The sequence below is a fragment of the Falco punctatus genome (assembly GCF_963210335.1).
Source record: "Falco punctatus genome assembly, chromosome: 3".
NCBI classification, from domain to species: Eukaryota; Metazoa; Chordata; class Aves; order Falconiformes; family Falconidae; genus Falco; species Falco punctatus.
The window spans coordinates 5,165,299-5,178,587 of NC_137582.1; the positions used below are offsets into that span (position 1 = coordinate 5,165,299).

The window sequence follows — 13,289 nt, forward strand, 5'->3', positions numbered from 1 at the left end:
CTAATTAGTTTCTTTTCTTTATCTCCTCCTTTCAAAGTTTAGTACTACTGTCAAGGTGGTTTGCTTATTTTAACACCAAGCAACCATATTCATTTATCCTACGTTTTATTTCTAATACTTATAAACTTGTTTCCTGTGGCCTAAATATGAAGAATAGGAATATAAAAGAGGAGGAGCATATGGCAATAGGCAGGAGGAATGGCAAACAGAGGGGAGCAATGGCGAGCAACCAGCTCAAACTAAAGAATACGCTGAAGCTCTCACGAACACTTGCTACAGCAATATAAACAGGGAAAAAATGAGAAAGTCATAGCAAGCCGTAAAGAAGACAACATGATACAGCTACGTGAACATACAGTAACAAGTTGCTCGAGCTGTCCCTCAAAACAAGAGGTGGTTTTAAATTATTCCATGCTCTAGAGCAACAGCAATTATTTATAGGTTTATAGGTTATTCTTTTCCGTTTCTCCAGTGAAATGCAATTGAGTCAAATCTGTGCGAGGAAGTTAACTCACCAAGTACCCATACAGCTTGATTTCATCTTCCCAAGTGTTGGGTGGAAATTCAAGACAGTGTTTTAAGTAAAGATCCTCAGAAATTGAGTCAGGTCTTTACTGCTGCCAATGTAGGCTTGGCAGAAGGGTTAGACTTAAGGGCATTTACACATTTTATTTTGGTCTAGTTGACAATTTTTACAACCCCTGTTTAATATTCTTATTTCTTGTATTACCACACAGCAATTTGAAATTTAAGTATCACCAAGTGAATGTATATGCAATCTGTTCTATAAATAAAAATGTCTGTAAAATACTGCACAGTTTCCTCTTTCAAGCTGTGAGATAGAAAGGTATATTTTAAGAGTTGCCAGGCACCATGTCTGACATCATCAAATTATGATCAGTTCAGGCTTAACCATAATTCCTAAAGGTAAACAAGGTGTGGGGATTTTTTATTATTATTTTTTTTCTTAGATCAAGCTCATCACTTCTTTGCAAAAGGCACAGACCTCACGCCAGCAGTTGACGGGGCAGCTGACATATCAGCCATCACCTGAGCACAGCAGTCTTGAAAGGAGGATGAAAAGGTTCTGAAAGCAATCTCAGATTACTGGCATGTGGTCCCTGGTCCTCCAGCTACCAACAACTCTAAGCTGTCAAGGCATCAAAGTGGTCTGCCCAGCCAACACTGACAAGTCCATCACAACCGATCTGGAGGATATGGGGAACTGAAATAGCATTCAGCATAAATTCTGGCAAAAAATCTTCATCAGGGAGAATGATCTCAGCACAGGCTAAGAATAAGCACCTTCTGGAAGACGAGAGACTGTTTTCAGGAGGAAACAGCCTGGAGCCAAACTTAACAAACTTCTAAGGTTTGCATGGCATGGATCAACATCTCAAATTATTTCAAAGTGCCAAGCAATAGCCAGTACTGCAGGAGGGATAGAATCCTGCCTCTCTGGAGTTCAGAATCACACTAATGAAATTTAGATAACTAGGGATATTTCTGAAAATTCAACCCAGGACATTTGAAAGTAACAAAAACCTTTTTCTTAGGTAGAGCTATGTTTTCATCATCCCAGTGACCAAGCGCAGGCATGGCATGCAGTTGCTATCTGAGATGGACCATAAAAACAACTCCTCACCAAATAATAAATCTCAGGCACTCCATGGCACTTCCTATGCAGTGCCTGTATGGAAATACACGAAGTAGGTACACTTCATGAAAATCAAAATCCACACACAGAGATCCCTCCTAACAGAAACTGATGAATTCTGTTGATAAGGTTTGCTTCTGGAGATAAAATACTCAGCTACAGCAAGGAAAGCCCCTAAGTCATGCATCACATGCAGGACCTGGTCTGTCCTCTGGTTAAAAAGAAGTGTCATAACAAGTTACGTCTTTCACTAAAGAGTTCATGTCTTTCGGCAGAACAATGACTGTGGGCAGGGTGACTGGGGAGGGCATGCCTCTAACAAAGAGGTATTTGGAATGAAGCCCAGGATAACATTTTTAGTTTGTTAGGGCTAAAACAAATTTCTTCATGACATCAGCAAGTCCAGAAGAGGGCCACAAAGATGATCAGAGGGCTGGAGTGCCTCTCCTGTGCAGGCAGGCTGAGAGAGTTGGGGCTGTTCAGCCTGGAGCAGAGAAGGCTCCGAGGAGACTTTATTGCAGCCTGCCAGTACCTAAAGGGGTCTACAAGAAAGCTGGAGAGGGACTTTTTACAAGGGCCTGTAGTGATAGGACAAGGCAGAATGGCTTTAAACTGAAAGACAGGAGATTTAGGTTAGACATTAGGAAGAAATTCTTTACTGTGAGGGTGCTGAAGCAGTGGAACAGGTTGCCCAGAGAAGCTGTGGATGCCCTATCCCTGGAAGTGTTCAAGGCCAAGTTGGATGGGGTTTTGAGTAACAGGGTCTAGCTGAAGGCATCCTTGCCCATAGCAGGGGAGTTGGAACTAGATGATTTTCAAGGTCCCTTCCAACCCAAACCATTCTTTGATCAGTAGAAAGATAAGTAAGCTAAAACTGTTCAAAACCTTATACTCAATGAGTAGAGAAGCCCTGATGACCGGACCAGCAAAACTGGAACAAGTGCATCTTATTTGTGAAGCTGCCAGGTATTTTGTGGTCATGCCTGCGGAACTTAGCCCATTTATTTTTGGTCTCTGCTGCTGCTGAAAACACTAAAGCTAAAGGTCATCACAGAAAGGTTCTGAATTGCATGATAGCCGCTATTCTCTGTCTTTCTGATGCTGAAAGTTAAACATGTACATACACAAGAGGCCACGTGGCCGTTCTCCAGATTGTTAGCCAACACTGTTCTGTTTCTAAAGACAGTACTCATGTTAATCTAGGGAATAATTAGAGCAGCAGAACAGACATTTTGAGACACCAAAGGCCATGCTAATGCTGAAATAGTACCCGTGCTGACAATGCAGTTGTCTAGAGAAGCACCTGAAATGTCCCCAAGAAAGCTCAGACAATCACGTAGGCTGCATCCAAAATTCATAACCATGATTGAGAGAAGAAAAAATAAGAAACCATGTCACTTGTTTCGTTACCTTTGCCTGTTGACTATTCAGGACCAACAGTGTCAAAAGGCCAACATACACATTGATTGTAGCCTTCATAATCTCAACCCCCTGGCCAAATTGCTTTGGGAACCAACCTCTGTCCTAAAGTCTTGGTAACAGCGGATGCAGCTGGAATGAACAGTGGTGTCCAATGATATAGGAATCAACTACACACAGGAATGACAGGAAAGCACTGTAGGACATTTTAGGAAGCACTTCTAGATATTGTTCTCTCCATCACCTACTGTCACTCACCTGAAGAATAAAGACATCCAAAACACTGGTCAACAGGTTCAAAATGAAGAACAGCAGGCATGACAGTTGGAAACCTACTGAATGTCTGAAAGAGTGTAAGCATGCAGGGGTGACAGACATACTCTAGGAATTTCTGTCTGGACAGTCACATTTCAGTAATAGCTATTCCCAAGCAGCTCTGTGTTTAGACGGGCCTTAATAGATGAGCTAACTCAAGAATCATTTGCACACAATACAAATCACAGTGCTTCTAAATAGTGTGAATATTATCAGTAAAGATCCATAATAAAATACTGGGGTTTTTTTCCAAGTATCTGACCTTACCCAATGTGACCTGTACCCATAGTGTTCTGTTTCAAAAAGCATTATGTAAAAGAGAGAGATTTAATTCCAAGTAACTTTGCAATTGCACATTTTAACTCTTATTTAAAGAAAGAGGGATTCTCAAGGGCTTGTTAAAACATAATGGCTCGAGATTAGAGCGCTTTTATGCAGAATTTGGTGCCTCTTTTTGCTAAGCAGAAAACTGCATTTTACATATTTATGTAACTAAATAGCTTAATTTTAAATGAGACTCTTAGCTTCCATGTTGTTAAAATAGTGATTGACATCTCCCATTTATTTGATGATACTTTTTATTCAGATTTACCAGGCTGTGTGGTTGGAAATGTAATTCAAGTAAACATATATGGAAGTTGTATTTTAAAATAATTATCAAGTGTCATTCAATTAAAGTAAGAACATTTTGTTTTAAAACACAAACCAATTTTGACTATTTTGTGTTACGTTAATAGAATCAAGAGCTTCTAATTAATAGATCTTTCATTGTAACTACTAAATCTCATCTTCTGAACTTGAAGTGAAGAAGAAATCCTTTTTTTCCTGTTTTCTGAAGTCCCAGTATTTCACCTTCATCCGAACTAGTAAATGAACAGAATTAGATTGAGGGACTAGAGCAAGAGAATATTCCTTTTTTGTGTCTAGAGGCAGCTAATCCTGAGACAAAAAGAACTAGAAGATCAAGTTCCAATGCCAAATATTTAGCTGGTAACCTTCTTTCAGCTTGGAGTTTTCACTTCTATTTGTTCTGGTTTTAAAGATGATCTGCAAACTACCTGAATCTTAAATACAAGTGTAGGATTTAACATATATTATCAATTACAAGCTTTAAAAATAAGAAGTTTATTTGATTTAAGAAAAACCACATGCAGGTAAAAACTTAGTTTTAAAAAGAGTGAGTTCTCCTCTACCTAGTAACTAGTAACTTGGCAACTTTCTATGCAGAAAAAAAAAAAAATTAGCATTCATGAACTGCAATGCTACTGTATTACTTCAGTTTCCTAATTGAAACTTTACCTGGTTAAGAAAACCTGGAAGTTTCAGTCATGTGATTATCAGAGAAGAATACAAATTACACAACTTCAGAAGTTCATAATATAAGGGAAACAGTTCACCAACTTAAAGTAGCATAATCCTATGCATTCAAATCATCTTATCATAGAATTGTTTAGGTTGGAAAAGACCTTTAAGATCATCAAGTCCAACTGTTCACCCAGCACTGCCAAGTCCACCACTACACCATGCCTCTAAGCATCACACCCACACATCTTTTAAATACCTCCAGGGATGGTGACTCAATCACTTCCCTGGGCAGCCTGTTCTAAGGCTTGACAACCCTTTCAGGGAAAATTTTTTTCTTAATATCCAATCTAAACCTCCCATAGCACAACTTGAGGCCATTTCCTCTTGTCCTATCACTTTTTACTGGAAAGGAGAGACGGACACCCACCTTGCTACAACCTCCTTTCAGGTAGTTGTAGAGAGCAACAAGGTCTCCCCTGAGCCTCCTTTTCTCTAGGCTAAACAACCCCAGTTTCCTCAGCCACTCTTGCTTTTGTCCTTTATTTACTACAATCCAGTGTTGAAGGGGTTTTGTTTATTTTTTCCTAACGTTCTGATATTTTAAAAAGAACTATAAATTTAAAGTAATTTTCTGTGCTAAACGGACCCTTGCACAATATACACAATACCCATCTAAGAAGAATTACAAAAAGATTACAAGCCAGAAATACATTTCTGGCACTGTCATCCACACTTTAGCTAGTTTGGAACACCACTAACCAACCGTGTCTGAGAAACATGCTATCAATAAAAGACTTCCAACACAACAGCAAGTTCTATTTTGGATGTCTTCAGGAGAGGAGGAGAAAAAGATTCAGCTACTTTTTAAAAACATTGGAGAACATTTAGTTTGACTTTTCAAAGACACTAAACATCACAATTACCATAGTTCTAACGAAACGGGAAGCTTTACTTATATAATGTCTGCAGACAAGAAGCATAAAAGTTGCTTCTCTTAAGATTTCAAACCCTTTTAGGATTAGGGAATAGCAATATCATATGTGCACATGCACAGCAGAAGAGCTTAAAACCTTGTTTTCAGCCAAATTTTCCATACATAAATGAATGAAGTTTCACTAAAAGTCCTGGGAAATCCAAGGACCTTTTGACAGCAAGTAAGATCTACAGACAGAAAAGTAATTTATTCCAATTTATCAGTTCTCTCAGTTACTCTCCTTCCTGCACTACTGATTTAAGCCACTAAACAGATGGAATTCACTGGCAGGCAAAAACCTAAAGCTCACTAGCCAAGCTCTTTGCTGTAGGAGTCACCACGGAGAAATCTTTGGCCATAACAAAAGGAGAAAAATGAAAAAAACTATACCATTTTACACCCATCCTCTCTATTGTGAAGACAGCAATAACTGAAAAACAGGCACTTTTAACCTAGCTTACTGTGAATCAAAAAATATTTTTTTAACACCTTTCATTACTAGCTCAGTTTCAACCTGGGTGATAAAAAAAAACTATTTGAAATAGTTTTCCTAAAAAACATAAGACAAACATAACAGTGTCACTTTTTGGTTTTCCATGTGATTTTGTAAATACTTCATGGCCCTCCCTTGCAAAAGGTCCTCACATACGTCATTACCATTCTTGAAAATCATCTACAGACACATTCACTCCATCCTCATCCACTGACAAATTTAATAAATCCCACTGAAATTTATTGCTGAATTAAAGAAATTTTGTTTTAAAGAAGCCACAGAAACTTACAGAAACTTAAGCCTACTGTTCTAGTTAAACTGTTTAATTCCATTGTGCTCAGCCGCTACAAGTTCATTGTCTCAAGTACAGAAACAAGGATGCCTACTTGTATTTTGTACTCACTATATGAATGTTTCATCAGAAAACTCATAGTAGATGCAGTCTGAACTACCATACACTCTTCTGAATTTACTTTTCACCCTCAGCTCTTCTCAGTCTCTTCATTAATAGCACTTATGAAAGCTGCTAGTATTTTTATATACTTCTCTTTTTTAATTCGCACAGAAATTAAGCCCTTTGATCATATTCTTAATACTTACAGAGGAAGTAGGCACTACAGATGGAAAACATTAAAGGAAGTTCTATTTTAGATACTACATATCAAGGTCAGAACAATAATATTTAAAACTAATAACACTGTATACATAATTGATTACCATCAACAAGCTACTTCATGTGTACACTGAATTCCCTAACTTCTGTGCTCTCTGTTACTCCTGAAATCAAGTATATTTCAACGCAAAGTCACATCATTTGACTGTAGGACAGAAGAAAGTGCAAATATCCCTTTCCTTTAAAAAGTCATACCTTGATCAGAAAGAAAATCCAGCATGGTCTGGAGAAGGAAAGACAAATGCCTGACGCATAGAGCTGGATTACCCATTCTTCTGGAAGCATACACTAGTTCATGAAGCAAACGCATCTGTACTGCAGCCCATCCTCTGTGAGTTCCTATAAAGTAAGCATTGATTTAATACTTTTTAAAGCTAGAAGTCAACACAAACCAACTGGCTTTTTTTCTTTATAGACTAAGCAGCAATTTAATTACTTATAAAAATCATCCGATGGAACCAATAATTACAAAATCCAAATCTTGTACTCCAAAGAAAAATTAGGATCTTTCAGGGTTTTTAATATTTAAATATGAAACCAATTTTTGTTTTACATGCTTCCCTATCAACTAATAAATTTATCATTAGAATTCAGAAAATGCAGTTGACAATCCCCATGAAGTAATAACAAAATGATACACAAAACCATTAAAGTTTTGTATGTTCTCTGAACAATAAATTCACAAGATCTCATACAGAATTTCATTTTTATCCAAATCAAGTACTACTAAACTCACTTTAAAAATCAAGCAAAAGATATATTCTCTAAATGCTTTCCCAGTCATTAGAAATCAGTAAAAAGCAATAAAATTACAGGACATGAAGGATATTTTTTTATTTTTCAGTCTTTAAAAACTACGTTTCAGACTATAAATTATTTCATATTTGTGAAGTATCTATGGTAACAATAAATAGATCATCCTAACGCTAACTTCTGTTTCAAAAACACAGTATCCAGTACTCTTCATGAAACTTAACCTGGTTTTAGTATTAGCAAGAATAGTAATTTTTAAGTAACAGATATTCCAAGATGTGCAATACTTCACAAACTTCTAAACAGCCCTTCTTCTAATATTACCCTTCAGCATTTAGCAAATCTTCCTAGAAATATTTGCTGCAACCAGACCTTGAGAGAGTTTATATTTTTCACACAACAGTCTCATAATTTTCACATGTGAAATGTCATTCTTATCAAGTGGTTCTTATCAAGTTTACAGTGATCCTTCCACATGTCTCTGAAACAGCCATTTTAGGGGTAAAATCTGACAAAGCACCTCAGCGCAACGTAAGGTAAGGTAAGGTAAAAATGAAAGTTAAAACACCAATCGTGTCATTTTCCCCACGCCCCCCCCCCCCCCCCCCCAATTATCACTTTTTGCAGAGCTTCTACAATCTCTTCTCCTACCACAGTCCCATCCCAGTTTTCCCCTTTTCTATCACAGGCCACAGCATATTTTTTTCAGCAGATTCCCTCTTCCTAGACTCTTTGTATCTTTCCATCTAGTCCACTTGGCATATTCTGTCTTCTCTCACATATCGTTTCTTTCACCAACTGCTTAAATCTCTGCAGTTTTATTTTAAAACTAACTATCCACATGTACAGTGAGTTGTCTACATGCCTGTTTTCATCAACGGAGCTAAAAGAGCTTGGAAAATATCACCTAGTGCCTAGTCAGATGGGTTTTTCCATATTCTCCCTTGACTAAATTGACTAGATAGCTCCATTATTTCAATGGCTAAGTCACCTAGCATCTACAGAAACAATTAAACTTACAACCGAACTCACAAGACAACATCAAACTGGAATTCCAACAATAGTCAATGTACTCTCACAAAACAGAGAAGAGCATTCCAGCTGCTGTTCGTTCACATTTAAACCAGTTCAGGGTTTTCATACTGGTGAACGCCACCTCCTTTCCACCAGTGCATGCTCAGCCCATTGCTTGCTGCTCCTCTCATGCAGCTACAACATTTATTGAAAATGGTCCCCAAAAATGCTACTATACAAAACAATGCAAGTTTTTGGGCAACATGGAAAGGCTTACTCAAAAGCAGTTCCCAAGCAGCATATTAGCTGTCTCTTCCTTTAGGTGAAAAATGAAGCACAGTATATTAAAACCAAGACAGCTTTTAAAATTATTACTTTACATACAGCTTTAGATAACATTGATGAAATTTATGAAACATAGCTTAGCTAAAAGGGCAGCAAGCAGCACACAACTTGCAGAAAATGAACATGCTAACAGCTACAAGAAGTGGCATGCGTTCTCATGGACTATTTTTCCTTTAGTTTTTAACAGATGCAATAAAATAGTAATTCAAATTATATATAGCATCTAAAAACTGTTGAAATGTCTTACCAAATCCTAGTCTTACAGAAAACATCACTGATCTAATTTGTGGGGAAATATGGCATATTTGACCATACAGATACAGATATAATTGTACGTTTGTGTATGTGTCTACATACAAAAATATGTAAAAATTTTTTATTCTTTCACTATAAGATCAAACAGCAACAAATACCAAAAGAAACACAGAAGTTGAAGGCACTTTAATTGAAAAAATACCCAAAAATAAAATACCACCTTCTTTGTACTGGTAAGTGTATAATCAAAATCAAAGACAATTTTGAAAAAGAACAGAAGTGAAACTCTGAAATGAAACTTAATTATTTGCTGCAAACAGAGGACTACAGTAAAACATTCAGCAGTGGCTTGCAGAAAATGTGAAATGATTTAAAGCACCACCAAGAAAAAGTGATGGTACAGTGTTAAAGAACTGCTCTATTTGCTGCAATTAGTTTCAGATAGGTAAATGATTTTAGTTTAATTTGAAATCTTTTAATTAATTATACAAAGCCAGTTGAGTGACCTACCAAGCTAATCCACACTTCCCCAGAAACACTTACCTTTGCTGAAATCTTTAGGATCCAATGACAAGCTATAGCCAGGGAGAGTTTCCAAAAGGAGTTTGTAGCAGGCCCTCCACCCAGGTTCTGGGATGCTAGGTGCAGCGCACTGCATGGCGGCTATACGCTTGAAAAAAGCAGACTTTCGGTGAAAACCAATACGTTCATACAGCTCAGAAAGAATGCTGTAACGCTGGATTTTTTCTTCTTCTGAAAGCTGATATTTAAAGGGAAAAAGAGAAAAGGATTGATTGTAATCAAAATTTTACAGCATATATCTGAGTTTAAAAAAAAAAACAGGAGGAAAACAAAATGTAGTAGACATATCTCCAACACTACAGAAGGCCAGTGATTTTGCACACAGCCAGTCATGACAGTTTCTTCTGCCAGGAAAACTTAAGCTTGCTTCAAGTTGAACAGCTAACAAAGCAGCAGAGAGAGAGTTCTTTAGCAACTTTATTTGTCAGTAGTACTAAAAAGTAAATAGCCAAACCAGTCAGTAACAGCTAAACAGCTCCACATTTCATAGAAGATATCTAACATGATGTTCATGGGCATAATAAGAATGCAAACAAACATATACCACTTCCAAAACCAATTGATTTACCAAGTTGAACATTTTCAGCCCTTGCAAATTAAATCTATTTATTAATCTTGAAATCTCAAGCTATGAAAGCAAAGAAACTACTGTCTCCATTTTTCTATGTCTCTGATCTTGTAAACCACAAAATTTTCATTGCATGATGCTATACATATGCAGACTGCCAATTAGTAAGGAAGAATTTAGTAAAAGCCCCATTAGGCTTAAAGTAGAAACACACTTGGTAAGGAAGTACCAACACGTGCTGCTTCAGCTTATCAATATATTGGCACAAGTCCCAATAACCATTCTTTTCCCCTTTGATACAAATGACAATCTGGCTTTGAAATCAGCCACCTAAGAAGAAACTGCCGCAGAAACTCTGGAAGCCACCAACTATTTCAAGCCTACGTCCCAAGTAACAAGCACCAGAGTTCTGAAGGTGGACCAGTGCTGACACCTCGTGTACAATATCTGGCATGCACAACCAAAAGCAATAGACATTTTAAATTACTCTAAAGCTGCTAACATGTTTTGCAAAGGCGTTTAAAATGACAAACTTCATACAAAAATAGCACTAGAGGACAGAAAACAGCGTTTCTGCAACTCATTCTTCAAAACTGAAAGTATCAATCTGTGGATTCTAAATCTTAAATCTTGAAAAGTCAAAAAGGAGATGCTAACCATGCTGGTTAACTTTTACAGAAATAATGAGATTGTAATAAATGAAGCCTCAAAACATCTTTTAATCACTTAAATCCCAACCTAATTAAAAAAACAGTCTGTTTTCAAAAGTCACTTCTAATCTTGGGTGTAAGGATATGAAGAGAATTCAAAGAAGCATAGATTTTCAGAAGGCACCATGACCTTATCTGACAGTTCAGATCTTAGTACTTCAGGATATGAAGAGACACAGATAGATTAGCAAATAATTTTAGAAAGTTTCAGACAATTTTTGAAGCTGAAGTTGCTACTTCCCTCAGAACTGACAACACAAGACAACGCCCAATGCAAAACCACCACCCATCCATACAAAAAACCAATCCCTGTAACTTTAGTTGCAAAAAGGCAACTGCACCACGCTGAAAACTTTCATGAATCAATGTAGCTGGAAAGAACAGGAGGCCCAAAAAGAAAATACAGAACATTTTTAAGCCAGTTTATCAGAATACCCAAAAGCTATCATTCAGAAAGAGCATGAGGTGTCAGATTAAGGTGACCTACTCTAGCAGAAAAAAGCTGCTCCACCTTTTTCCCCTTTTTTTTCCATTTATGTCATTTTAAAATGTTAGCACAATAAAAAAATATAGCAGCAGAGTTGAAAAGGGCATGACCCGATGATCATGTACTAAAGTTAGAAAAGCTTAAAAAAAATTCTAAAGCTATTCCTCAAATACATAATACTGTCAATGTTCACACACCTATGAAAACTAAATTTAAAGATGAGAAAAGACAGGGTCATTTCATAGTTTCATCATACTTAGGCAGACATGAGCACTCACTAATATTTAGAACTGTCAGACAGGAAACACATTCTCAGAAAGTTTTATTTTTATCATATCTGAGTAAGTTTTTAACACTGCTACCTCACTTGTTGCTTAATGGCTGTCCACAAAGTTACTCAAATACATGCTACAGCTGCAGGAAACTTTTTTCATCACCACAAACATAGCAAAATTGCATTTTCCCTCAGCATAAATAGTTATGTGTTACCACCCAGGAATCTAAAAGAAGGGGAAAAAAAAAAAAAAAAACCACGCAACACACACACATATATATACTCCGAGTTAATTAATTTTGGGAAGACTGCAGCAGGCATTCTGCAGGCCATTAGCGCAGCATTCACCAACATCTTTCCTGACCTTACAAATTTATAAAAGCACAAGGCCTATAAAGTGGCTGCAAAACAGCCAACACCTGAAGCACAGCATATTTTCCCTCTGGTTAATTTTCATTTAACTGTTATAACAAACCAAGTTTGCAATTGCATCTGTAAAGGCTGTAGTTCACTATCCAAGCAACTGAGCAATCTTTTTTCACAGGCTTGTTTAAAGACAGACTTTCAGGAGGGTAGCTTTTTATTTGTTCTTTAATTATTCCTTACTATATTAAAATTCGATAATCTCATTTTCTTTGTAATTAGATGTTATAATTTATTCCTCATAACTGGATGCAAAAATAAGTCTTATTACCCCTGCAGCTCTCCTATAATCAGACAACACCAATTAACATTATGTTACTAGACTGGGTAGGAAGTTGAATAGATGGAAATAAACTTGTTTTCATGTTTATCAGAGGCATACATCTTATCCTGTAAGGTTTTTTTCTGCTGTCAAAAATTAGTTGTGCTCACATTCTATCTACCTGCAAGAGAAAAACATTGTCCTACAATTTGTTTCACCAACCCATCAGAGGATGACTCTTCATCTGAGTTAGTCCAAATTATAAATATAACTATTATCTGCTTCCATGTTATATACAGTTAATCTTGAGGAGCTGTAAATGTAATTCCCAGCCAGACCCCTCTTCAGGGAAAATACATTTCCCAATACTGGAAAAATTACCTTACTCTTATTTCTCATGATAATGCTTTCTAGAAGCACTTCCACTCAAAAAGCTTTCAAAATAGTAGTTACAAACTAGATGAATGATGAATGTCATCCTTGGTTGAAACTGATAAAGGTGAAGAATGGTGAGCATCTCAGAAGTGGGTCTCAATGCCCAAATACTCAATATTGTTAAGGTGTCCGTTTGCTTGAGGGTTTTTTAAGCAGCCATATACTAAACTTCTACAGTGGCATAATGACAAGAGCAGATACAACTGACATCAGGAAATGAACAAGTGATCATGAGGTATACAAGTACAGCAAAAGATTCAGCGGAAAAGACCCAACTGAAACTATTAATAAAAAAAAAAAAAAAAAAAATCACTGCATACCAATATCACTTCAGGAAAAAAATTAT

The 13,289-nt window shown here is 36.8% G+C and overlaps 1 protein-coding gene across 11 annotated transcripts in view; it reads right to left on the reverse strand.

Moving 5' to 3' along the window:
* TRAPPC9 (trafficking protein particle complex subunit 9) overlaps positions 1–13,289 on the reverse strand; it is a gene marked incomplete at its 5' end in the record, with an annotated part of 509,504 nt that overhangs the window by 467,928 nt on the left and 28,287 nt on the right. For all 11 annotated transcript variants that reach the window (XM_080377735.1, XM_080377732.1, XM_080377736.1 and 8 more), the window contains 2 exons: positions 7,031–7,174; positions 9,746–9,962. In XM_080377735.1, the coding sequence (XP_080233861.1) occupies positions 7,031–7,174; positions 9,746–9,962 (361 nt within the window). The remainder of the gene's footprint in view (positions 1–7,030; positions 7,175–9,745; positions 9,963–13,289) is intronic.